This window comes from Castor canadensis, chromosome 9, assembly GCF_047511655.1.
Source record: "Castor canadensis chromosome 9, mCasCan1.hap1v2, whole genome shotgun sequence".
Lineage (NCBI taxonomy): Eukaryota > Metazoa > Chordata > Mammalia > Rodentia > Castoridae > Castor > Castor canadensis.
The window spans coordinates 47,410,938-47,437,952 of record NC_133394.1 but is presented as its reverse complement, the minus strand read 5'-3'; the positions used below and the strand labels follow the sequence as shown (position 1 = coordinate 47,437,952).

At 34.7% G+C, this 27,015-nt stretch overlaps 1 protein-coding gene and 1 long non-coding RNA gene across 4 annotated transcripts in view; one reads left to right on the top strand and one right to left on the bottom strand.

The window, feature by feature from the left end:
• LOC141410867 (uncharacterized) overlaps positions 1-11,159 on the bottom strand; it is a 130,674-nt gene extending 119,515 nt beyond the window's left edge. Inside the window, exon 1 of the long non-coding RNA XR_012435655.1 lies at positions 11,083-11,159. This is a non-coding gene — a long non-coding RNA (uncharacterized lncRNA). The remainder of the gene's footprint in view (positions 1-11,082) is intronic.
• The window catches only part of Ndst4 (N-deacetylase and N-sulfotransferase 4), a 277,456-nt gene that overhangs the window by 119,433 nt on the left and 131,008 nt on the right, over positions 1-27,015 (top strand). For 2 of the 3 annotated variants that reach the window (XM_020187174.2, XM_074041591.1), the window contains one exon: positions 21,107-21,194. The exons of the other annotated variant lie outside the window; for it this stretch is intronic. In XM_020187174.2, the coding sequence (XP_020042763.1) occupies positions 21,107-21,194 (88 nt within the window). The remainder of the gene's footprint in view (positions 1-21,106; positions 21,195-27,015) is intronic. 3 annotated transcript variants of the gene reach the window in all.

Below are 27,015 nucleotides of genomic sequence, written 5' to 3'. Positions count from 1 at the left end.
AAGTTTGATGGGTTGAGAAAAGACAGATATATAATAATTTTGTGCTTTCTGTTGAATTTTTCTCTGTATGCCAAAACTGCTCTAATTTTTTTAAACTGAGAATCTGACAACCAATAGTGGCCTGAGGAGGCATAACAACTAAATGTCATGTCACATCCTGATGAGATAACAGAACAAAAAAAACACATTTAAAGAAAAACTGAGAAAAGATAAACAAAGTATGGATTTTAGTTAACAGCATACCAGTATTGATTTATTAATTGGAACAAATACATCATACTAATGCAAAATGCAGTAAGTCTTGGGTATATGGAAATTCTTTGTACTCTGCAATTTTTCTGTGAACAATCAAAAAATTATTCATCATATACTTTAAAACAGGAACATTACTAGAAATATAAAATGATACATACTAGGTTTCACACATTTACCTAAAATTAATGAAGGTATTTGCTTAAATAAAAATATATCACTAAAAATTTAAATCTTGAGTTTTGGTGTGACACAGTGGTAGAATGTTTGCCTAGTATGTGTGAATCCCTGGGTTCGATTCCCAACACCAAAGAAAGAAATGTTAATTAGAAAACAACATGGAACATTAAAATAATCCATATACAGAATAGAAGATTAAAATAATCCATATATAGAATGGATATGTTATCAGAGCATAACGAAAATACTTTGATTTTAATATAACCAAACAATTTCAGCATTTAGCTATTTTGTGCAAATTTCTTGATTCCACTTGTATTGAATTTGACATAAGTAGCCAATTTTTCATACTTTCTTTATAAGAGAACGATGTTATTGAAATTTCACATTTCTCCTATGGTTAGAGGAAAATGCACATAACAACTGTTAGTACAAAAATGTCACAATTTAAGAGTTCTTTTCATCTCTATATCCTTATTCTTACTGGATTTGCATATCTTTTCCTTATTAAAAGCAGTGCCCCCAAATATTGATTTGCTTTTGATTCACTTTCTGTAAGGAAATACTTGAAATGTTTTTTCTTGGCTCAATTAAAATGGCATCTGCTCTCTCCGCCCCAAAACCTATTCATCATGCAAAAGAAGAATCTTTCTCCTGCAGTGGTATTGATCCACACTGCCTTTTTGGTTAGGAGTAAAGTCACTTTAATTACTTTGGCTGACTTTCATTTTTTACAAAGTCTTAGGCACATTAGCTATCATGTTGTAGTGTTTTCATTAGTCTTGAATTTACATGCACTTTGGTCTCCAGAAATTGACTGACTGTTTATATTCTTGAAAAAATACACACTGCTCAACTCTCTCCTAACTTTGCTTACCTTAGAAATCTGAGAGAGCTATTGCTCAGCTTCTCCTCAGGTTTGATAACCTCTTCCCTTTCCTTCACCAGAGGTGTTTTGACCTTTAATTAAAAGGAAAATTTGTTGTCTTCCTTTCAGAAGACAGAAAATAATGAACTCATTAAAACGAGGTTAGTGTTCAGGCCTTAGAGCAATAAGAGTTGAACTCTCATTAGCAGCTAACAATGCAGAACACAGAACATAAATAACCTAATATTGCACAGCAAAATGCCTCGGTGCATTAAATTTGAGCAGAATCAAATGTTTACCATCAGTGATGTCTAGGGTATGAAGTTTTAATGCACTTAATAAAAGGAAGCAAATTGTTTCCTATTAGCCATGAAATGTTGCCACAGAAATTGCTCCAAAAAGTATATTATGTAAATGTGAGATATGTTAGCAATTAACAAGGATATTGTGGAAAAATATCTGCCTTGCTTAATAGATGCAGCAATTAGGAAGAATAAAGACGACACAAAATCTGTAAAGGTAACTTGAGAGATTAATGTAAAATAAAGTGGAATGCAAGATTCTTTAAGCAACTTTATACCATTTGTGGCTAAGGTGAGAGATATTTGCAATGTCAAGACTAAGGAATCAGTTAATGTAATATCCCTGTGATTGAAGAAATATCTTGTGGGTGAGAGATTCTTTAAAGCATACTTTTTTGCTGGGGGAGGATGTTCAGAGCTTCATGCTTGCAAAAGCAGGTGCTCTGTTCCTTGATCCACACCCCCAGACCATTTTGCTGTGGTTATTTTGGAAATGGGGTCTCCTGAGCTATTTGCCTGGGCTGGCTTTGAACCATGATGAGCCACCTGCGCCGGAAGTGTGAAAAATACTGTTTCCAGAAATTCTGATACTTTGTAAGATTTGCATAATACTAAGTGAGTTGGAATAATTAGAAGGGTTTGTTTTAAATTTCAGTAATTCAGTGAATAATATTAGACATTCTTTTAATGTTTAATGTCTATATCACAGTATTTATGTAAAACAATTGGTAACAATTGAATGGTAACAATGAATAAGCTTTTCATTCTCCATTGTTTCAGATTCTTAAAATAAGTTAAACATTTGTTTCAATATACTTCCTCTACAAAGATCCTGCATCTACCGAACTTTTGAAATTAAAAAAATCATTGGGCAGTATTTTTACCTGATAACTCCCATCTTATATTTTTTTCAAAGAATTTTCTTCACATTTCTTAAGTTTTCATGGAAACCGAGATAAAAGGTATTGATGGGGACCAACAACCTTTAGAAGGTTAGGAACACCTTTATGTAGATGAAGCCAACTGACCAAATGATCCACTTTACCACAAGAGAGGAAAGGTAAGATGGCACTTTCCAATGTTCCTCAGATACTCAAAATCTGAACAAATCCAGGGGTCATCACATAGCACATTCAACTCTCTCATGTTTTGACCTGTATTCACTCTATTATTTGATATTTTGAGTCTTATCTTTAAACTATTTTCAAATTTTATCACTGTCTCTCTAATTCACCAGAAACTCCCCATGATTCATCTCTTAATTAGGCTAACATTCTCTCTCTCTCTCTCTCTTTCTCTCTCTCTCTCTCTCTCTCTCTCTCTCTCTCTCTCTCTCTCTCTCTCTTTCTCTCCTCTCTCTTTCTCTCTCTCTCTTCCTCTTTCTTCTTCCCCCATCTCCATGAAATTTCAACTCCTTTGAACTCAGGGCCATCTACTTATTAGACAGGCACTTTCCCACTTGAACTGTGCCCCTTTTTGCATGTCTATCTCTCAAGAAGCTGAGATTATAGGCAAGAGCCACTGTCCCCATAATTGTTTCTCTCTTCTAAATGTTTCCCCTTTCCATACTTACCCTCTTATTAAATGGTCAGTTCTTATATATTGTTCAAATATTTAAGATATGAGTTATAAACATATCTCTGCTCAAAACTCTTTAATAGCTTCCCATTGCATTCAACTTATCCCTCTGCATTAGTAACTTATTTTTCTGTTGTGTGTCTTACCCACTGAAAGGTAAAGTCCTGACAAAAAGTATTTGCTTTGTTTTACAATAAACCTCCATTACTTAGAATAGCTGGAAAATATTAGTTATATAAATATTTCTTGAATACGTAGGTATATTAACATACTTCACTAATTTGAGATTCTTTCTTAAATTTAAATTGTAGCAAAAATTCTTTACAAAAAGATCATGTGACAAGTGAATAATGCCAGTCACAGAACTTCAAATAATGCACACACAAATATCCTGATGTTGACTTCTTGGTAGGGTGGGGGATTAATGAGGGCAGTACCAGAAAATGTTACCTCTGCTACATTTTTGGTTTTGTTTTCTCTTTCATAAGCTTCTCACTAGTTTCCTCTCACCTAGAGGGAATCAAAGTTGGTAGACTAGTAGGTGTTTATAAAATGATGCCAAGTCTATTTATTATAAATGTGAATTGTAATTAAGCTTTAAATAGTGTTGAGCTTGAGGGAACGACAAGATCTCACAGGATCAGTTTTATTTTTGAAACTCTTAAGTTTGTGTCAGATGAGAGACATTCAAGATGATTTGTCTACCAAGTACATGAAAGACTCATCTTAAAATATCATGCTATACTGTGATTTTTGTTACTGTTTCTCCAACTAATCATAGGTCTATCTACATAAAGGTATTTTTTCACATTTGTAATAGCATCTAGAAATGCATGTTATTTTCATCTTGTTGGCCGTCTAATGAGAAAATTCTGCATTTAAGCTTAAATAGTAAATAATCCTTAATGCCACAAATACACATAAATTGGCACATGACTTATCATTTATCCTTTGAAAATGATTCATGAGATGCACACGTAAAGATGTAGGCACTTGAATGTGTGCTTGCAAGCTACTCAAATCTTTACTATATGAAAAAATTTTTAAATGTATGTTTGATTGTGAAAATTTGAACTAATACACATTTACTCAGTTATGTTACAATTAATATCCATATATCATTGCTATGTAAATCAACACAGAAATATTTTCACAAGCAAGATACATTGCTATAGATAGATATAAATATTGATACAGCTAGACATAGATATATAGGTTTAGGTATGTGTTTTTAAGGCAGAATTTAGGAGATGCTTAGAAGTTAGAGGTTGTCCAATAAATATTCGCTGAAGTACTGTTACTGAAGCTATAAGTATTAACCTCTACTTTTTCCCTATAATTATGTTTATTTGCAAACATTTACTTGAGCTCCTAGATAATTCTGAATACCTACTGTCTACATCATTACCTGTGATTCCAGAACAGTTTTCATATTATTGGAACATAAATGTCAAAACTATGGCAAGACTTTCCAAAGTCTGACTTTGCAGCTCAAGACCCTAAAAACCTATCATAAGTTCAAAAGTTTCCAAGCCATGTCCACATAAGAGGAGAAGGTTTTATAAACATGAGAACAAAAGGGGAGAGGATGAATGAGTAAGAATGATACAGAGGGTTAATCCAACCAAGATACATTGTAAGCACATATGTAAATATCATAATGCATCCCAATGTGCAATGATTATATGTTAAGAATAAAAAACAATAGTGGGCTGGCAGAGTGGCTCACGTGGTAGAGCACTTGCCAACCAAGGGTGAGGCCCTGAGTTCAAACCCCAGTACTGGAAAAAAATGAGAACAAAAGATATAATTTCAGTACTCAGGAACTATTTTGGAACTACTGCAATGAGCATTTAATAAAATAAAATTATAATGTAGATAATAAGTGAAGTCCTTACCATTAAAGAGATTCTGAATCAGTATGTGAGCAGAGAGTATTTCTGAAGATGAAATGAGGAAAAGCAACTAAACAAAAATTATTGACTATCTCTATTGTGGTAGATATTATTGTAAGCTGATCCTGACCATGTACTGAGAAAGGAGAGGAAAGAAAAATAAGAAAGGGAGATATCCATGAGCAAAGGAAAAAGAAAAAAAGTGATGCCAAGAATGAATATGAATTTTTGACCTCGTTGGCTGAGGACATGGCTACTATAGATGCTTACTTTCTTGAGGGCTTAAGAACTAAACCAAGAATTATACTTAAGAATATTTGTTATCTTTAAGTAAAAATTAATTTTGTTAATGAAAAATATTTAATATTTGCTTTTAATAATTTTCCAGCAAGAAAAAAAATGGTCCAAGAGGTATAATAAATTTACCCAAACTGTTATTGTTACTTATAAGTCTATTTCCGGAATTCCATAATATTAACAAATTAATCTTTTTTTTTTTTTTCATTTTTCTTTTATTATTCATATGTGCATACAAGGATTGGTTCATTTCTCCCCCCTGCCCCCACCCCCTCCCTTACCACCCACTCCACCCCCTCCCGCTCCCCCCCCTCAATACCCAGCAGAAACTATTTTGCCCTTATCTCTAATTTTGTTGTAGAGAGAGTATAAGCAATAATAGGAAGGAACAAGGGGTTTTGCTGGTTGAGATAAGGATAGCTATACAGGGCATTGACTCATTGATTTCCTGTGCGTGGGTGTTACCTTCTAGGTTAATTCTTTTTGATCTAACCTTTTCTCTAGTTCCCCATTATCATCAATAGATAGGTCATCCAAACAAAAACTCAATAAAGAAATCCAAGATCTAAAATATGCAATAGATCAAGTGGACCTAGTAGATGTCTACAGAACATTTCATCCAACCTCTACACAATATACATTCTTCTCAGCAGCCCATGGAACCTTCTCCAAAATAGATCATATCCTAGGGCACAAAGCAAGTCTCACCAAATATAAGAAAATAGAAATAATACCGTGCATACTATCTGACCACAATGCAGTAAAAGTAGAACTCAACAACAAAAGTAAAGACAAAAAACATGCAAACAGCTGGAAACTAAATAACTCATTACTTAATGAAGAGTGGATCATCGATGCAATAAAAGAGGAAATTAAAAAGTTCCTGGAAGTCAATGAAAATGAAAACACAACCTACCGGAACCTATGGGACACAGCTAAGGCAGTCTTGAGAGGAAAGTTTATAGCCATGAGTGCATATATTAAAAAGATTGAAAGATCCCAAATCAATGACCTAATGATACATCTCAAACTCCTAGAAAAACAAGAACAAGCAAATCCCAAAACAAATAGAAGGAGAGAAATAATAAAAATAAGAGCTGAAATCAACGAAATAGAAACCAAAAAAACCATACAAAGAATTAATGAAACAAAAAGTTGGTTCTTTGAAAAAATAAACAAGATCGATAGACCCCTGGCAAACCTGACTAAAATGAGGAGAGAAAAAACCCAAATTAGTAGAATTAGGAATGCAAAAGGGGAGATAACAACAAACACCATGGAAGTCCAGGAAATCATCAGAGACTACTTTGAGAACCTATATTCAAATAAATTTGAAAATCTAAAAGAAATGGACAGATTTCTAGATATATATGATCATCCAAAACTGAACCAAGAGGAAATTAATCACCTGAATAGACCTATAACACAAAATGAAATTGAAGCAGCAATCAAGAGTCTCCCCAAAAAGAAAAGTCCAGGACCTGATGGATTCTCTGCTGAATTCTATCAGACCTTTAAAGAAGAACTGATACCAACCCTCCTTAAACTGTTCCATGAAATAGAAAGGGAAGGAAAACTGCCAAACACATTTTATGAAGCCAGTATTACACTTATCCCCAAACCAGGCAAAGACACCTCCAAAAAGGAGAACTATAGGCCAATCTCCTTAATGAACATTGATGCAAAAATCCTCAACAAAATAATGGCAAAACGAATTCAGCAACACATCAAAAAGATTATTCACCACGACCAGGTAGGCTTCATCCCAGGGATGCAGGGGTGGTTCAACATATGAAAATCAATAAACATAATAAACCACATTAACAGAAGCAAAGACAAAAACCACTTGATCATCTCAATAGATGCAGAAAAAGCCTTTGATAAGATCCAACATCATTTCATGATAAAAGCTCTAAGAAAACTAGGAATAGAAGGAAAGTTCCTCAACATTATAAAAGCTATATATGACAAACCTACAGCCAGCATTATACTTAACGGAGAAAAATTAAAACCATTCCCTCTAAAATCAGGAACCAGACAAGGATGCCCACTATCTCCACTCCTATTCAACATAGTACTGGAATTCCTAGCCAGAACAATTAGGCAAGAAGAAGGAATAAAAGGAATACAAATAGGTAAAGAAACTGTCAAAATATCCCTATTTGCAGACGACATGATCCTATACCTTAAAGACCCAAAAAACTCTACTCAGAAGCTTCTAGACATCATCAATAGCTATAGCAAGGTAGCAGGATATAAAATCAACATAGAAAAATCATTAGCATTTCTATACACTACCAATGAGCAAACGGAAAAAGAATGTATAAAAACAATTCCATTTACAATAGCCTCAAAAAAAATCAAATACCTAGGTGTAAACCTAACAAAAGATGTGAAAGACCTCTACAAGGAAAACTATACACTTCTGAAAAAAGAGATTGAGGAAGACTATAGAAAGTGGAGAGATCTCCCATGCTCATGGATTGGTAGAATCAACATAGTAAAAATGTCGATACTCCCAAAAGTAATCTACATGTTTAATGCAATTCCCATCAAAATTCCAATGACATTCATTAAAGAGATTGAAAAATCTACTGTGAAATTTATATGGAAACACAAGAGGCCACGAATAGCCAAGGCAATACTCAGTCAAAAGAACAATGCAGGAGGTATCACAATACCTGACTTCAAACTATATTACAAAGCAATAACAATAAAAACAGCATGGTACTGGCACAAAAACAGACATGAAGACCAGTGGAACAGAATAGAGGATCCAGATATGAAGCCACACAACTATGAGCAACTTATCTTTGACAAAGGAGCTAAAAATATACAATGGAGAAATAGCAGCCTCTTCAACAAAAACTGCTGGGAAAACTGGTTAGTAGTCTGCAAAAAACTGAAACTAGATCCATGTATATCACCCTATACCAAGATTAACTCAAAATGGATCAAGGATCTTAATATCAGACCCCAAACTCTTAAGTTGATACAAGAAAGAGTAGGAAATACTCTGGAGTTAGTAGGTATAGGTAAGAACTTTCTCAATGAAACCACAGCAACTAAGAGATAGCATAGATAAATGGGACCTCATAAAACTAAAAAGCTTCTGTTCATCAAAAGAAATGGTCTCTAAACTGAAGAGAACACCCACAGAGTGGGAGAAAATATTTGCCAATTATACATCAGACAAAGGACTGATAACCAGAATATACAGGGAACTTAAAAAACTAAATTCTCCCAAAACTAATGAACCAATAAAGAAATGGGCATGTGAACTAAACAGAACTTTCTCAAAAGAAGAAATTCAAATGGCCAGAAAACACATGAAAAAATGCTCACCATCTCTAGCAATAAAGGAAATGCAAATTAAAACCACACTAAGATTCCACCTCACCCCTGTTAGAATAGCTATCATCAGCAACACCACCAACAACAGGTGTTGGCGAGGATGCGGGGAAAAAGGAACCCTCTTACACTGTTGGTGGGAATGTAGACTAGTACAACCACTCTGGAAAAAAATTTGGAGGCTACTTAAAACACTAAACATTGATCTACCATTTGATCCAGCAATACCACTCTTGGGGATATACCCAAAAGACTGTTACTCCAGAGGCACCTGCACACCCATATTTATTGCGGCACTATTCACAATAGCCAAGTTATGGAAACAGCCAAGATGCCCCAGCACTGACGAATGGATTAAGAAAATGTGGTATCTATACACAATGGAATTTTATGCAGCCATGAAGAAGAACGAAATGTTATCATTTGCTGGTAAATGGATGGAATTGGAGAACATCATTCTGAGTGAGGTTAGCCTGGCCCAAAAGACCAAAAATCGTATGTTCTCCCTCATATGTGGACATTAGATCAAGGGCAAACACAACAAGGGGATTGGACTATGAGCACATGATAAAAGCGAGAGCACACAAGGGAGGGGTGAGGATAGGTAAGACACCTAAAAAACAAATTAATCTTGATCTGAGAGACTCTTTGGGGATAGCAAAATTCTGGAATAATAGAAAAATAACCCTTTGTACGTATTGCTTGCAGAGAGCTAATGCGATTGCATGACTGAATACATATGCAGAACCTCATTTCATAAAACCACAACTGTTACAGTTTTCTACTTGTATAACTAGAAAACTATATTTCATAGAGAATGGCATAACCCCAGATAACACGTCTGACCCCAAGGTCTACCCATCCACTGTTTTTCCTTAAGGGAGTATATCACAAACTTGGGCATGTTGGGATGGGTGCTTCTGGTTAATGGCTTAAGGGGAAAGCTAAGCTAAATCAAGCATAACGTTTTTCCTAATAAATATTATCTTTATGTTAATATGCATTGAGAACCCCAAAGCTGTATATATTATAGAGTGCTTCAAAACATTTTGAACATAAAATTATTTTTTTCACAGAATGACTGAATTGCACAGATCTAGTGAAACATGGATCACAGTTTGGTGAGGACTCTTCTGTGGTGAGGAAATCTGATTTACTGGCTGTCCCCTAACATGTGGTGACATTGTCCACTATGACCCAATATGGACAGGAGCCCAAACTTCAGCATCCACCTACAGTTCCAAAGGTGGTGAATGAGTCTACCAGCTCTGGAAGTTTCCACAAGCAGTACACAGACATTTCCATCAAGTTGGTCCTCCTACACAGGACTTGAAATTATATAGAGACTCAGATTTCTCTTCAAAGTGCCAACTTAACACAAAGAGAACTTGGCTCCAGTACAGTACAAATTCTTGTGATAATCTATGGAAACATTTTGAATTACTTTACTATTCTCACCCAATGAAGATTTTGACTCTGTTACTTGTTTGTGTTCTGTGAACATGTGGATGTCTCTCTTCCTATTTGAGGTCTTATTATCCCAAAGCCATTTTTTAGTCAATGAGCTAGCAATGTCTAGTTTTCTTCCACTATCCTCAGAAAAATCCAAAATATAAGCTAGTTTAGGTCACTATTGCTCTATCATTTATTTTATAAATGATCCAATGCAAGGTCGCACACATGCTAGGCAAGTGTTCTACCACTGAGCTACATTCATAGTACTTGGCTTTTTGAGACATGGTCTTGCTATATAGCTCATGCTGACCTTGAACTCATCAGTTAGCCCTTTCTGGTCTCAAAATCTGATCCTCAAGCCTTTGCCTCCTAAGTGCTGAGATTAAAGGCATGCACCACCTTGCTGCATTTTAATTTTTTAAAATTTAATTTTTTATTTGCTTAAATACTTTTAGGCAAATAATCATTTTTGTTACTACATTATAAAAAATTTAAGAATCTAATGATATCAAAATAAATTCTGAAGCTATAATGTATATTTTTCTTTTTACAAGTCAAAAGATGTCATAAGTCATGATACAGACTTGGAGTTAAACACTTACAGGCAGAGGAAATCAAATAATGTAATTGGAGACCATGCTTAGAGGAACCAACTTATAACAGAAAATGCCATCAACCTTAATAATACTATTTTAATGATCATAATAGCTGGTATTTTGTGATCATTTATAAACTGATTAAAAATTCCAGTGAATTATGTAGAATATGAAATTAAAGTTTGGATCTGGAATATCCACCAAAGAGAGACATCAAAGTCTTAATCCTCAGCTTGGTGCTATTGAGAGGTGGTAGAACCTTGAAGAGGGGAGCCAGAGGAAGGAAGTTAGGTCATTGGGGGACTGACCTTGAAGAAGATATTGGGCCTCTTTCCCCTTCCTATGTCTCTTTGCTTTCCATCTGCCAGATGCTGATCAGTTCTCTCCACTCAGCACTCCTGCTGTGGCGTATCATGTCTTTAACCAGTGTCAATGTTTAACTTTGATTACAAAAGCACTGCTTGTGTTCTCAGACCACTCTTCTAGTGAAGAAAGAGATTCAAAGCATTGCTTTCAAACCTCTGTTACCTAGGATTGGACAGTAAATTTTAGGAACCAGCAGTGACTTCAAGAGAGAATGGCTCAAAGCAAAGGACTCAGAAATAAAATGGGGGCTAGGGTGCTTAGCTTTTAAGGTGCCTTTGGTTAATTTAAGGGCCCTGACTGAGCCAGCACTTTTCAGTAAAAGCAGCTTAAGTATCTACTACAATTCCTCTCTTATACTTGGACATTCTTCAACACTGAAAAAATTAGGGTGTCAGCTAATATGGCTTTGCAGATCTTTAGTCATTGATTAAAGGAAAAAAAAAACAGCACATGAGATGAGGAAAAATACTTGAAGTATATAACTCAAAAGAACCAGTTGTTTAACCCTACTAGAAACACCATTACAAAGCAAAATAAAGAAGGAGTCAATGTCAGAAGACATCCAAATAAATTGTGTAACGGATCTTCTTTTAAATAAATGCACGATCATTTAAAAAGTGACATAAAAAGTGATGTTTGGAGTCAGTAGAAATAGTCATTTTTGTCTTTACTTAAATAAAACAGAATAGAAATATTGGCCAAAAATATGCCTTCCATCAGAGATGCTTGGACAGGCTATAGTATACAGGGACCATGCTTATAAACCCTTTCTCACAACCTTTCAACTTTCTTTACTTTTGAAAACATTAGCACAAGTGATTCAGGATTCTGACAGCTTCACTTCTTGTTTGAACAGTTTTCTCTGAGCTATTTGTCTCTGAATATCTGAACAATTTTATTTTTTGAAGATATCCAAGAATTAATCACCCCAGGCTTTGGCTTTAATGATCCCTCATTGCCAGCATCAGCTTTTTACACAAATGTTCTGATCTGATCCCATGCTGGCTGCAAAGTGGCAGACAGGTCAGGGGAAGGTCAGTACCATTAAGACCATTTTGACCAAATTTAAGCAACTAAGAGGTTCAGACAAAGTGATTCTGAAGCTGGGCTTACCTGAAGTCTGTTCTTAAGGCTAGTTCTGTCTGATCTGTGGATGAGGTCCTAGCATCTCAAAAATGCTTCTCAGGTTGCTGTTAGATGTTAGACTTCTGCAGAATGTCAACAAGCAACAGTTACAAAGTTTTATGAAGAAAATACAAAACAAGATCAGTGAAAGTAACTTAAAAAAACTAACTCATTTGACAGACAAGTACTTGCTAGAATCATTTTCATTGAATTTGATTGCAAATGCCCCAGAGAAGTACCAAAACTGTGAATGACAAAAAAAAGTATGTAGAAAAGCTATGGTTAAAAATTTTAGAAACAGTTCATTAATTGACAGAACAGTCCAGCTATTTCCATTATGCAAGCATTTACGATAATAATTATGATTGACAGCTATATAACAGCACCATCAAGTTTCCCTTTTTATAATTAGGAACACGTGCACACAAACCTGCAAAAGCTAGCATCACTAGCAATTTTAATTTATAGGGAGCCAACTTGTGTTTTTCTATGCTTAACATTCTAGAAGGCTTATGTATTTGGTGAACATTAACATATTTCATATACAATGAGCCAGCAACAATCAATATTAGAGTTATGCAGATGTCACAGACAGATGTTAATTTAGTTTTAACCTTTGAGGTAAAATTTTGATGCTTTGACTAGGTAAGATAAAAGATGTACATCATCAAACTTTAGATAGCTTAGGAGTTAGGATTAACAGTGCCAGTGACCTCGGATAGTCTTGTTCCTTAATGTACAAATGTTTGTCATATGTACAACAATGCTCATTTAGTTATGACAAACTGATGTAAACTAAGGTATTAAGTCGCAGGCTGCCCAAATAACAGGTTTTTCCCATATGAATTGTGCTGACTGCAAACAGTAGAAACGCCATTGGTTTTATTGACCATTTTTATATGTAGATGTTATAGATGCAATACATTTAGATAAAAGAGAGCATTAGCTGGTCATTTAAATGTATTCAACTTACAATTTCTAACTCTGCAAACTCACAACATTAGATAAAATTTAGACATACAGCTCTACATGTTTTCAGTCACAGACATATAGGGCATTAAATAACAGTTGTTTGTTTTAACTCAGTTATAAAGTGGTCATTTAAAAGACTTTGACACAAACAGGTATTAAAGTGCATATCAATCAATTAGGACTGATTTTCCTAAGTGGTCAACAGCCCAAGAAAAATCAACAGAAAACACAAAGCAGTAATATTGATAAAACTTTTCTTTAAGCAAATTTATTGCAAATATTATTAAGAGCCGACTATTCTAAAACAGCCTATTGTTATAGACAGAGAATTAGGGGATAGTTTTATATTAGTACATTAGATTTTGACCTTAGAAAATCACTTAATTATTAAATTGCAGCCAACTTAATTACACACATACATTTTTTACAAGCTTCATCTTTTATATAATTCTTAAGATTTGACTGGAATTGTAGCTTAAGGGGTCAGAGCAACTGCTCTGCAAGCTTGAAGACCTGAGTTCAAACACTAGTCCCACCAAAAAATAATAATAATTACTGACACATTTTATAGCTTTTTGAGCTTTCTTGTCCCTATCCTTTTTTTCCATTTAAAATAAACCTTTAGGAAAAACATTACTCTACAAATCTTTTCTCATCCAAAACCATTTTCTTTTCACTTTAACTCCTTCCAAAAACATTTCTCCATGGACTGTTATATGTTTTCCTATTTACAGATATATTTCTGTCCATTTTTTCTAATTTGCATTTCATACAACTTTTACAAAATTTTCTAGACAAAATTGTTTCATTTTTCAATATTAAGTAGCCTTTTTAAAATTAAGACCCAGGAAGAAAGTAATCTTAAATTATTTCTCTGTATGAAAACAATTTACAAATCCAAATTATATAATAACAACAGAATGAAACAGACTAAAATCTTCTGTCCATATCTAATTAGGAGATTTTTGACAGCTTCATTTTGAAATGATGTTTTCTCTTTAGTCTCAGATATTTGAATGTTGCCTGTTGAATGCTTGCTTTTCAGTTAGACCTGGCTAAGAGCCTTTGAATGATCAGGTTTTTAAAAAGAGACAATAATACTTACATATTAACTTTACAGTAACAGTTTTAAAACAATCCTAAAGATGTTCATATGCACAGACACTTAAAACAAAACAGTTTTAAATTAGGTATGCCTAGACTGAAACACATATAAAAATGGAAAAAAAGTTGAAAATTTGCCTCTAAAACCAGTCAGTTGTTTTCTGAAATTCCAGGGACAAATGAAGTTTTTGTTTAACAGACTAATGTATAAAAATAAAACACATGAACATATATATTGATTTAGAGTTCTCTGAGATAGAAATTTTAGCTATGGGTTAATTATAATTCTCCCTAGGAGATAAAAAGATGGGCTCAGAATATTTTTATTTTTATACAAACCACATGTCTCCTTAAATCTACTAGGTTTCTTGGGCTTTTTTTTTTTTCTTATATCTGTCCCTGACATATGACTGAAGGGTCCAGAGATGAGAGGGACCTTTGCCCTTCATTCCTCACCTTTCCCTGTGGTCAAAAAGGTGGTATAAAGGGGCAGTGACCTGCCTAGAAAAATGGACAGTGGGCAGGATCACAGCCAGAGCAGTACAGCCTAGCCTAACCCAGCCTAAAGGTGGATTCCATGCCTGGATCCTGGTGCCCATGTGGTAGAAGTGGTGCCTGTGTAGCTGGGCCATTGTAGGAGGAAGGATGGCAACCCCCACCAGCAGAGGTGGTAGTGTCTCCCAGCAGAGTTCTGGAGAATTCTGCACAGACCCACTGACAGCTGACCAGGTCTCAGAAGTCTGACCTAGGACTGGAAATGTTACTGGTTCTTATCATTCCTGCCTGGGCCCATATGATTTTTCCAAAGAACTTTCAGATTGAACATAAAACCACGTAAAACAGGACACACAAACGCAAAACAAACACAAAACACAAGGGAATTCCCTTCTAAAACTGAGGCTAACAGACAGGAATCTTTAAGAGAAGCCAGAAAAGGGGGACACAAGTTCCCCCAAAGTCAAATGTGAACAAATTCCCTTGATTCTCTAGTGACACATAACCTGAACCTGCCACCATCAAAATGGCACTAAGAGATGCCTCCCTTACACAGGCCAGAGAGAAGTCTCAAGTGGAACTATCCCAGGTCAGGCTTTGGGGGGTGCGTGACCTAAGGACAATTTTGGCCATAGTAGCTGTGACTTTTCACAAGCAAAACACAAGGTCACAAACACAATCACCTTGGTTACTCTGTGTACCTACATCCTTTCCCCAATAATTGCTAACACAATTACAGAGTCCATATTTCCCCAAAAAACAAATGGTATAAACCCAAATTAGTTAAACTGAACCCAAAAGGGGCTCCAGAGAGCCTCCAAACAGCAAGGAATCCAAAACTTCCCTGCTGACAAAAGGCAAAAGTCCAAAGTAGTTCAGATGAGCCTCACATAGCTCAGAAAAGCCTCCACACAATAGTGAAAAGGGAAGGGCAAGGCCCAAAGTGAACCAGTGGGGAGAACTCACCAGGGTCAGACATTAAATCCTGGACTCCAAATGTTTATTCATTTCTCTGCCTCACCAAAGATAGTAAAAAGACAATGCTGACTGAAGTGGGAAGATAAGAAACAAGTCCCTGTAATAAAAGTAATTCCAGAAGCTGCATGCAACCATTTTTTTTCCTCTCCATCCACAAATGGCTAATACCTGAATGGTGTATTTTGTCCCTTCTTCAAGGTCACCAATTCAATATTCAGAGGATATTATAGCCCCCAGGATCAAAATCCTAGGGTTTCATAGGTAAGGTCCAGCCACTCACCATAACATGCCAAATACAAGAGATGGATAATGGTGAAGGACAGAGAAAGCAAATGAGTTAGTTACATGGCCTACGGGGTGGGCAGGGGGAGGTGTGTGTGTGTAGGAAGACAAGAGGCAATATTTCAAATCATCTTCTCCAACAGACATTTGCTTTAGGTTTAAACAAGAGGAAGAACTGGGGATGGAGGAGATATATGCATAATTATTAAACAGTCCCAGTCACAGATATGTTCTGGTGGTCACGGGTGGTAGAAGGTGGTCTGGCAGATTATTATCTCAGGATGCTCATTTTCTCAGAATTGGCCAGGTAGGTCGGGCCTTGTTATAATAAGAGTCATTGATGACTAGCAGATGGTCCTTCATGGATTCCAAGATGGTTGCAAAGTGACTACAGGAGAGAACGGCTCAGAGCAAAGGACTCAAAAACAAAATGGCGGTTAGGATGCTTAGCTTTTAAGCTACCTTCAGTTAATTTGTAGGCCCAAGGCAAGAGTCAGTGTTTTTCAGCAAAAGCATTTAAAGACTTGTTATACTATGCCTCATTAATTAAATACACTTAGGGTAAGTGTTAGCGTGATAGTGGCAACATAAAACAATCACTGTTAGAAACAGGTTCCTTACACTGGATCCTATACTTGCTAGTTCAGAATTCCTAGAGAATGAGCCTAGGAATGTACATTCTACAAGCATTTTGGTGATTCATTTCATAGGGCAACTCGAGAATCAGCTGGAGTATATGATGAAATTCACAATACTAGGCCCAATGACAGACATCTTACATCACGTGGGCCTCCGGAAATGACAATTTTGGCAATCTGCTTGGGAAAACTTTCTGCACAATAAAGTTTGAACCCATCACTCTCTTTAACAGTACGTATTTTAAAAGGGCAAAGTTGGACTGTTTTATTAAATAGTGAAGAATTCATTCATTAAGAGAATACTGAGTAAATGTAAGTAATGTTTAAAAAAATAATGAAGTACTGCTTTATTTTAAACAACTTACATATAGTCCATTTAATAGCTAATCACATTAATTAGTGAGTGCTTCACCAACAATGCAAGGGGAAAACTTAAAGCCATTTATATTGTTTTTGTATGGCTTGCAACCTACTAAAGGTAACAAATTATATTTATTGTCCAAACTCTAAGAATACTTTATTTTGCATATATTTTCAAAAGTTAATTAAATTTTCCCACAAAGTATTCAGATATAAAAAGTGTGTTTATAACTACATGCTATTTCCTAAGCTTTTACTATTTGACTTTTATCTCAAATTGAGACATATTATTTATAGTTCATTGTCAAGTTTTTTCAAGGTAGAGGTTTTTTTAGAGGTTTTATGATTGTTCATCTATTCTTAACTTTATATTCATATTTTGTTCTGATCTTTCTTGTAATATTTTAGATTTTCCCTTTATTTAAATAAATTGTTTCTTTTTTCCATTTTTCTCTTTTAATTTTCATGGTTAAGCTGTTTTAAAACTCACTTCTGAGTTCTATTTATGAAAATTGATATATATACATTATCATTGAAAAACACAGAGATTTTCTTTCTCTGAATTTTGCAAACTAAAGAATTTTTACTTATACTAAAGTAGGAAGGCTTGGAACATTTTAAGAGTTCCCTTTTTTGTCTATTTGTTTTATCTTGCTAATAGGGTTGATCATTTTTGCTTCCATGATAGGAGGCTATGACTAGCTAATTCTACTTCTTTCAACAATGGAGAGGTCTGTTGAATCCTTCATAAAGCTAATTAGCACGAGGGGGAGAAAATCCATTGGCCCCTTCCTCTGTGAGCTTGTCTTAGTAGCAGACCTATAATATAGTGCTATAGGACATCTGTGTTATAAAATGTGCTATTGAAATGCAAGGTTTGATATGTGTTATTATGCCACCATTTTGGTATGACCTATGAATCAAGTTTATTGCTTTATCACTGGAAAAATATTACTAGTAAAAACAAACAAAACAAATTCCACTTATTGCTGTGCATTAACATATGATTTAGCATTCTTTGAATACCTTTCACATATACAAAAATATATTTATTAACATGAAATACATAAAAATAAGCAAGGTGTGCCAGGTGCTGGTGACTCCCACCTGTAATCCTAGTTGTTCAGGAGACTGAGATCAGGAATACCAGAGTTCAGGCCAGTCCAAGCAAAAAGTTTAGTGAGACTCCATCTCAATAGAAAAAGCTGGGTGTGGTGGTGCCCCTGTCATCCCAGTTACTGTGGGGAACAGAAAAATATGAAAATGGCAGTCCAGGGTACTCTGGGCAAAAAGCAAGACCCTATCTCAAAATAACCAGAGCAAAAAGGCCTGCAGGTATGGCTAAAGTGAAAGAGTACCTGCCTAGCAAGAGCAAAGCCCTGAGTTCAAATTGAAGTACTGCTAATAAATAAGCAAATGAATAGAGTAAGGTTTAGTCAACTTGAAGGTGCTTAAAGACTAGAGAGAGAATTAATGTGCGTGCCATAAAGCAGAAAATGTTTTGACTCATGAGAGACAACATGAAAGCTTTGGGAGAGGAGAAAAGGACAAGCTTTGTGGCCTTAGAGAAGTCTTCATATGAAAAGGTGGTGTTAGGTCGAGATTTAAAGAATGAGTGGGGTTTGGGAAATGGGATTGGAACCAGGGACGCTTTCTAGACAAGGGGAGCATAGTGAGAACAAGTGTGGAGAAATGTAAAGTAGAGGACTGGTCAAGTTAAGAAGAATACCTTATGATTTGGGGAATGAGCAATGCATACATATTATCAACTTGTTAGGAAGGTAGAGGAGCCAACAGAAGGGAATAATATACCCAGAGCTCATTAACAGTATTTGTTGAGCACTTAGTATGTAGCAGACACTTGAACACTTTGCATGTCCTATGTAATGTAACTCTCCAATATAGTGTAAAATAAGTACTGAATATCATCCTATAGCATAGATAAAGAAAAGACTAGAGAAGTGAAATGACTAGCAAAATGTGAGTCATGCGTTGATTTGCCTCCCTGACCCAATGTTGGAGTACACTTAGTACAGGATTATAAAGAGTAGGGTAAAAGAGATGAGGATGGAAACTGAGGTAGAAATACTCCTGTAGACTGTAGTGTTTTAAAAACTGAAGAGAAAGGTAATAAGGGCTTATCTAAAATAGTAGCAACTTGATCAGAACAGACTTTTTGATCTTTGTGAGATTGTGCCTGAGAAAGCACCAAATGTATAGGACCTACTCTCCAGCCAGATGCCCCCTTTTAACATGTTACACCATGGGCCACATTGTTTTGCAGCCCTTATCAAGAATTGCAATTACACATTTGTGTGAATGTCTTCATCTTTCTCTCCTTCTCTAGGCAGGAATGGCCAAGATTACATGGCTATGATTAATAAACACAACACTGTGTCAATCTATATCAAATACTTACTGTATTTAAAAATGGATGATAGATAAAAATGTATAATAAACAACAACTTCAAGAAGTCATAGGAAGAAAACTGAGTGGGACAGGTTGGAATGGGGGGAAGAAATTTTTAAATATATATTTCAAGATATGGAAAATCAGGAATTGTGCATTGAATAAAGAGAAAAGACAAAAGAAGAAACTCACTAACATAAAAAAAAATGCATGCTTTTACTTTAAGGCTATTTCCACAGCATTCAAAAATAATTTCCATACACTTTTCTTTTAACATTTACTTTGGTCTTTGTAATATTAACAAAAAAGAATTCCATAGATCTAAGTAAAACTAATGGATCTACTTCTTCCATTGTCTATTTAACTGATAAAATTTTACCCAATAAAACTGTGGTCTTGGATAACCACTAACTATATAGCTTATCAATCTTTTAATTATTAAGTGATTTCTTTTCTTTCCTTCCTTCTTTTCTTCCTTCCTTCTGTCCTTTCTTCCTTCTTTCCTTTCTTCTTCACATTCTTTTAAATTAAACTAATTTGTAAGACCGAATAAACAGTTAAGGTCCACCTTAATAGATGGATAGCAGTTACCAAAAAAAAAAAAAAAAGTTTAATTGATATTGATATCCCTAGTTTGAAAGGAGTTTCTCATTTCCATTGGAATGAAGTCTTTCTTAAAATCTATTTAAAATCTTTTTTTTTAATTTCTGAATGAGCAAAACAAAAAGCAAACAACAAAAAACCCCCAGAAAACCCAAGGACATGAGATGTCTGAATTGTTTTACATATGTTGATATATGAATTAACTACTGCAAGAACTGGCAGAAAACTTACATGACCAACTCTGACTAACTAAAATTAGTGTGTTCTCACTCTGTCAAAAACCAAGAAATTAACATAACTCCAAGTGCAGAAATCAGGGAATTATTTGTTAAGTTTAGAGAATGTTTATTTATGGAATTAATAACATAAAAGGTATTTGTTCCTATGTGTTTTTTCCTTTTTAGATCTGCAAGCATTGCCTCATAAAAGATATATTGCTCTTTGGTTTGTAAAGTAAAATCTCAAGCTTTCAACTCCATAACTATGCCTTAAAAATTATGGGGGAGGTAGCACAGTAAAATAAAATAATAAATTATAGTCCAGACAAAAGTGTCATCCTATTCCTTAGTAACACAAGACTTAGTAATACAAGACTTGTCTACATCCAACCATTCTGAAAGTTTTTCTCCAAGGAAAGGAAATAGAATAATCTGAAATTCAAGAAATGTCTCACGCAGAAATGAAAAATGATTTCAGTGCTATTGGAGTTGCACTGAAAGAGGCAACTTGGAGAAGAGGCAGTTGGAGAATTGCCTCTCAGCAGTGCATAATGTGCTTAGGACTGAACTGTTCATAATTTGGTAACCTTCAATAAAAATAATAACCACAATAATTATAATAACTGAAATATGAATACTACATAACAATTTCTATTAAAAACCCAAAAAGCAATAAGGATCATATTATTTTGTTTTTTCATGCACACACATTTGCAAAAGAGGCATCCCAAATCTTCATATTTATTTTTCTAAAATCATGTTAATTTCTTGTTTATTTCAGGCATTACTAGAGACTCAAAATTTACTGCGCACTCAGGTTGCAAATTTTACCTTCAACCTTGGATTTTCAGGGAAGTTTTACCACACAGGTAAGAAGGAGCTTTGTGTTCTCAGGCAGCTACATATAAATAGGAAATAGGTTTTTAAATGTTCCATAAGTAGGAGAAATAGAATGTCCAGATGGATTATGGGAAAAACTTGGGTGTATTATATGAGTAGTCAAATCCAAAATCAATCAGCTTGTTTACTTTGGCAAATACTATTAAAGTCAAGGGCAAAAGAGAAAGAGATTGACTTCTTTTAACTCAGTGAAAGAAACCATAATCATTGTTCTAAGTATGACTACTCATCTTATTTGTCAGTATACTATAAGTGAATGTATAGTATGGCAGTGATGATGATAACAATACTAGCTACAAATCATAATGATAATGGGCCATATTTTACATTCTCAAGTAGACAAGGTGGTTGATACTTTTGTACATACTATTTTCTTTTGGAATATGTCTGGTGATAGGAAAGAAATTTTATATCCTCATAGAAATGTATCAGACCTTAAGGATCATATTATTAATTTACAGTCCCTTGCAGAATTTTTTCCTAAAAATATTATTGGCAGTTTTGCCAAATATCCATTAAAACCCTCACATTCTGACTTGTATTTATTTCCATCTTTACCCAGCCACAGTTGTATATCTGTTCCGTTTCAGACCTCAAAAATTATCAAAATGGGATTGGTGTTCATGAACTACTCTTAAATTCTGATATTTCTTAACTCTTCACCTCCAGATCTTCATTTATTTCCCTAATATTGGAATTGTACTACACAGCCCTCATACTGAGAGAACTGTATTCATAAAATTGATTTTCATGTAATGATGAAAGAATAGCACTGAACTATGTGTTGGTCCACACCTATTTGTGCTTTTATGCTGTGAGCTATTTGCTTTGTGAAGGACTTAGCACTGTTTCTTCACAGCATCTTAGCGGAAACATTTCACAGCATCTTGTATACATGTATACAACTTACTGACTCATTAAAACAGCTTCCAAGCAAAGGTAGTTTTTAATTATCAAAACTGCAGCTTTTTTTTACTCAAAGAGGCTTTTAATGTAAAAAGCTCAGTAGGCTTTATTAGAATTTTGAGGTAGCATTGTCTTGTTGCTTTTCTTCTCTCACTTTGAAGCAGGTTAATCTTTTTAAAGTAATAGAAGGAAAATTAGTATTTACACCAGTTGATATATCAAATGATTGCATATTTTAAAAGGGTATTTTGCAGAAAGAGATATGGGTCATCATATCTGAGTAGGCAAAGCAATTTTAGCTTTCAATTTTGAAAATAGACATGGTTTTGGAAATCTTCTTCAAAAGCTCCCTTAAGAAATGAGCTCAGGCCTAAGAAGCTCTGTCTATGAAGTTATAAACCAGGTAGCCGTAAAGGCTGCAACTACTCACGCGAAGGGAAAATTATGGGATTATGTGGAGTTCGCACACAATCAACACTATTCTGTTTCAGATAGCTGCATAGTATAAGTAAAGCCATTCTTTTGGCTGAAATATATCTGGATAGCCACCTCTATTTTTATTTACTTTTCATACTCAGACCTATTAAACCTGCCAGACATTTGCAGAATTAATGTTGATAGAGGTTATAACATTTCCATTTCTTCTTTACAACCCTAGGCATGTACACAGTACACATTCGCTAGGAAATAAGCATCACACCAGTCAATATCACAGGGATAGTTGCTGAAGGCAGACATACACACAAAGACTTATTTTAATTTTATATCTTAAACAGACCTCACTAATGTTTTGCATTAGAACTAACCAAACAGAAATGATGGAAGAAACAATCTCTGTTATGCTGTGGTGACAGCACACTTTAGAGAATAAGACATACATAAATTTGTAATTCCTAGAAGTTTAATTTCCTTCACATGAATATGTAACTTTTCCTTAACTATTATGCTATTTTATTTGTACAATCATCTAAAAACATCCAATTGAGCATTAAAGCACTTTGGGATCTTGGTTTCTTCAAGGGCTGAATTATATACTCATGACACCCTCTGTCAGAAGGCATGCCTCACCCATTTGAAGTCATATTCCTACATGGAGATTTAACATTATAGAAAAATGAGATTGCAATCAAGGAAGTACTTTCCTTACATGAGCACTTAGCTGTGATGTGTAGCCATGAGGAGCTGGCCTTGTAGCAATGACTGTCTCAGCGCTCTCCCAGTAATCTGATTTCCCAGTGTAAGAAGGCTGATTGATGAGCCTCAGGGTTTTGAAGACATTTAATCACACATGTCCATGTAATAACGATTGATTCTGCATATCTTAAACTACTTCACCTATTTGTATTTCTCATGTATTCTTTCTTGTTCAGCTTCTCTGTCCTTCACATGCTAAAAGCAATCTCATCCCTAAAGGGCATATTACTAAGACTTCTCTAAAAGTCATTGATCCACAGGTGGCAAATTGAAAGAGGAAGAACCTAGTGCTGATTAAAAAGAAAAAAAGTAAATAAAAGCATAAAGTTTAGAGCAAGATATTTTAGTCTGGAAATGTTTGCATCTTGATTGAAATTGCACAATGAATGCTCAATTGAAAATTCGGGATGTTACAGCATGAAAATGTCTTCTAGGAATGGGGACTACAAATTTTATTTATCATAGGACGTGATTTCTGGTGACTATCATTGCTGTTCTTGGTATTTTATAGTAAATTGAATGTGACTCCAATCAATAATTAATTCATGAATAATGTTTGCAAATTGGATTAGCATTGGTATTCTCTTTGAGAGTCAATTTTGCAAAAAATAGTACTTTATATAAAATTATTGACTTTAAAGCATGAAAGCAAGAAAAATGTTGCATTCTTTTTCCTTTGGTTATTTTGATTTTGGTTTTGTGGAGATTTTTCTTTTTTCCTTTTTTTTCTTCTGTACATAGTGTAGATTAAAAGACTAAATATTATGGATATTCTTATCAGACTGTTTGTACTAAAATCCAGGCTCTGACATTTTATCAGTGATATACACACCAACAAGTTGCTTAATCTGTCTATACCTGAGCTTCCAAATCTTCAAAATGGGGTTGATAATGATAATAATAACAGCAATATAATTTTCTCTTTCATAACAATGCTATCAGTGGTCTGTGTTTACTATGTACAATTTAGTAAAAGGCAAAGGATTTATATGATCTGAAGAGAAACCAGAGTATACTATGTACAATTTTAAAAGCATTTTGTATAAGAATCAAAGATTGTCTAAATGATAAACAGATAATTTATATGGGTCTATTTTCTAAATTAATCAATTTTTATTGTATTGTTCTTTTTATTTAGCATGATATTTAAAATTAATTGATTCTGTATTAACTTATATGGGACCATGCCAGGTTCCATTTAGGAATTACAATATGTCACACAAAATAAGCAAATATGAGGCAGATATTTGCACAAAAAAAGATATGCAAGCACCAAAAATTTATATATCCTATTCTAGTATTTCAACCACACTTTTAAGGATGTTAGCTATAGACTAGATCTTACTAACAGTAGTTATTTTGGGCTGGGGTATAGCTTAGCCCTAGGAAAGAGCATTTATCTAGTGAGCCTAGTGTGCACTACACCAGACACAGGGTTCAATCCCCAGCACCACCAAAAAAAATTTTTTTAAATCTTGTTTTGGCAGACTTAAAGAACTTTTGGAAGCATGTTATTATCTAATAATACTGATCCTCTGAATGTGATAACAAAGAAATTAGCCTTTCAAATATTTTACTTCGGAATTAAAAGGTGCTTTATATGCTCTGTGAATCAGGAAAAGTAAAATAGTATAATTTTTAAATAAGAACACAGTGCATTTTATTTTTTAATAATTATGGTCTAGATTTGAATCTATACCAGGTTAGAAATAAAAGGTTCAATTTGAACAGAGATACTTTAACAATGTGCAAATTGTGTTATTATTGTCATATATGAGCAGCAAATAACATTTCAGCATGACTTTAAACATACACTAAATATTGAAAAATATGTGCTTAGACTGAGTCAAAATATAGAATTTTCACTTAGTTGGATTGAGAACAGCTGAGATTCTGCTGAGTTTCTCAGCATGACTTTGTGTCATATTTTCATTAAGTTATTTCCACTGTCAAGGGCTGGCCTCATGTGGCTTTAAATTATATGACCAGCATAAAATGAGAGAAAGGTTGACAGAAATTAACCCTTGATATTAAAAAAATACAGGCATTAAATGTTACTTTCAACCTTGTGGAAAATGTTTATTAATTAGCATAACCTCTAATACAAAAATTACTAAGATTTATGATCAATCATGCTTATATCAATAGTCTGCAAATTTTTCTTTAAATTGAGTAATTGACCTTTTTCCTGGTCAAGTATGCATTATGCCACTTACAATAGTAATCAGCAGATTCAAAAGTGAACAGAAGCATTTCCCAAACATTCTATATTCAAAGCACAACAGGCTGATTCTTTTATCATATGTGACATAAAGTAACTTATTCTAATCTGTGGCTTGGTCTGACAAAATTATTTCCATAAGAAGTATCTATAGCGTAAATGTTTCAACTGTGGAAGGGATAAACTATTCTTAGTTTGGATTTTAGTATTTATTATTATTCTGAAATTCTGTGTACATGTATAAACAAAGTCACAGAACAGTAGCTCCATAGTACCAATGGTTTGAGTTAACTTTAACAAAAAATAACAATGCTGTCTGCTCATTTTATTCAGAGCTGTTCATTACTTTCTTTTTTTCAATTTTTTTTTTTTTTTTGTAGTACTGGAGTTTGAACTCAGGGCTTCATACTTCCAAAGCGGGTGCTGCACCACTTGAGCTACACTTCCAATCCATTTTGCCCTGGTTATTTTTGGAGATGGGGGGTCTCGTGAAATATTTGTTGGCTGGCCTCTAACCACAACTCTCCCAGTCCCAACCTCTCAAGTAGCTAGGATTACAGGCATGAGTCACCAGCACCCAGTTCTTTAACATTTTCAAAACTTCTATTTCATTATGCTGTGTAGTAGCTTCCATAGTACCAAAAACTCTGTTTAAACCTGGTGGTCATATGCGGACTATAGACCCAAAACAAATGCAGTAATATGATTGGACATGGGTCACACTAAGGGGAGAAAGAGCACAGGAAGAATTGGGAGAGGGAAAGAAACCTAAAACTTGAATGTGGTTGATGTGCTCACTGTAGAGGAGCAAAAAATATAGTCTTAAACTGGCAGAGGCCACTGTGGGAAGGGGACCAGGAAGTAGTGAAGGGGTCTGGCAGAGACGAACTAATGTGTAGCGGATTGCAATGCACATGTGCATGGAAGCAACACTAGGAATCTCTTTGAATACCTCTCTTTATCTCAAACTAGCAAAAATTCTATGTCTTTCTTATTATCTCCTGTGTTTTCACTTCAACAAAATCAGAGAACAAGAGGGCAGAACAGGTTCTGCCTAGAAGTGTGGGGGGTGGGGAAGGTGACCCAAACAATGAATACACATGTAAGTAAACATAAAAATGAGAAAATAAAAGAAAGAAAAAACAAACAAACCCTGGTGGGCCTTACAACTTTTGAAGTCTATGTAAGGGCCATATCTCAGAAACAATGAATATGTATAAAAATCATACAAGTTGGCACACATTTTAGTGGCCATAAAAAGGTGTTAAAGCCCACTGACTATATTAATACAGACTGAATTAAACTATCCCACTTATTATTCACTGATCTGATTCACAATGCAAGTTAATAGGATCAATGCCTTAACTTTAAGAAAACTATAATCTATTTATTTTTGGTGGTACTGGGGTTTGAACTCAGAACCTCACACTTGATAAGCAGGTACTCTACCACTTGAGCCACTCTGCTAG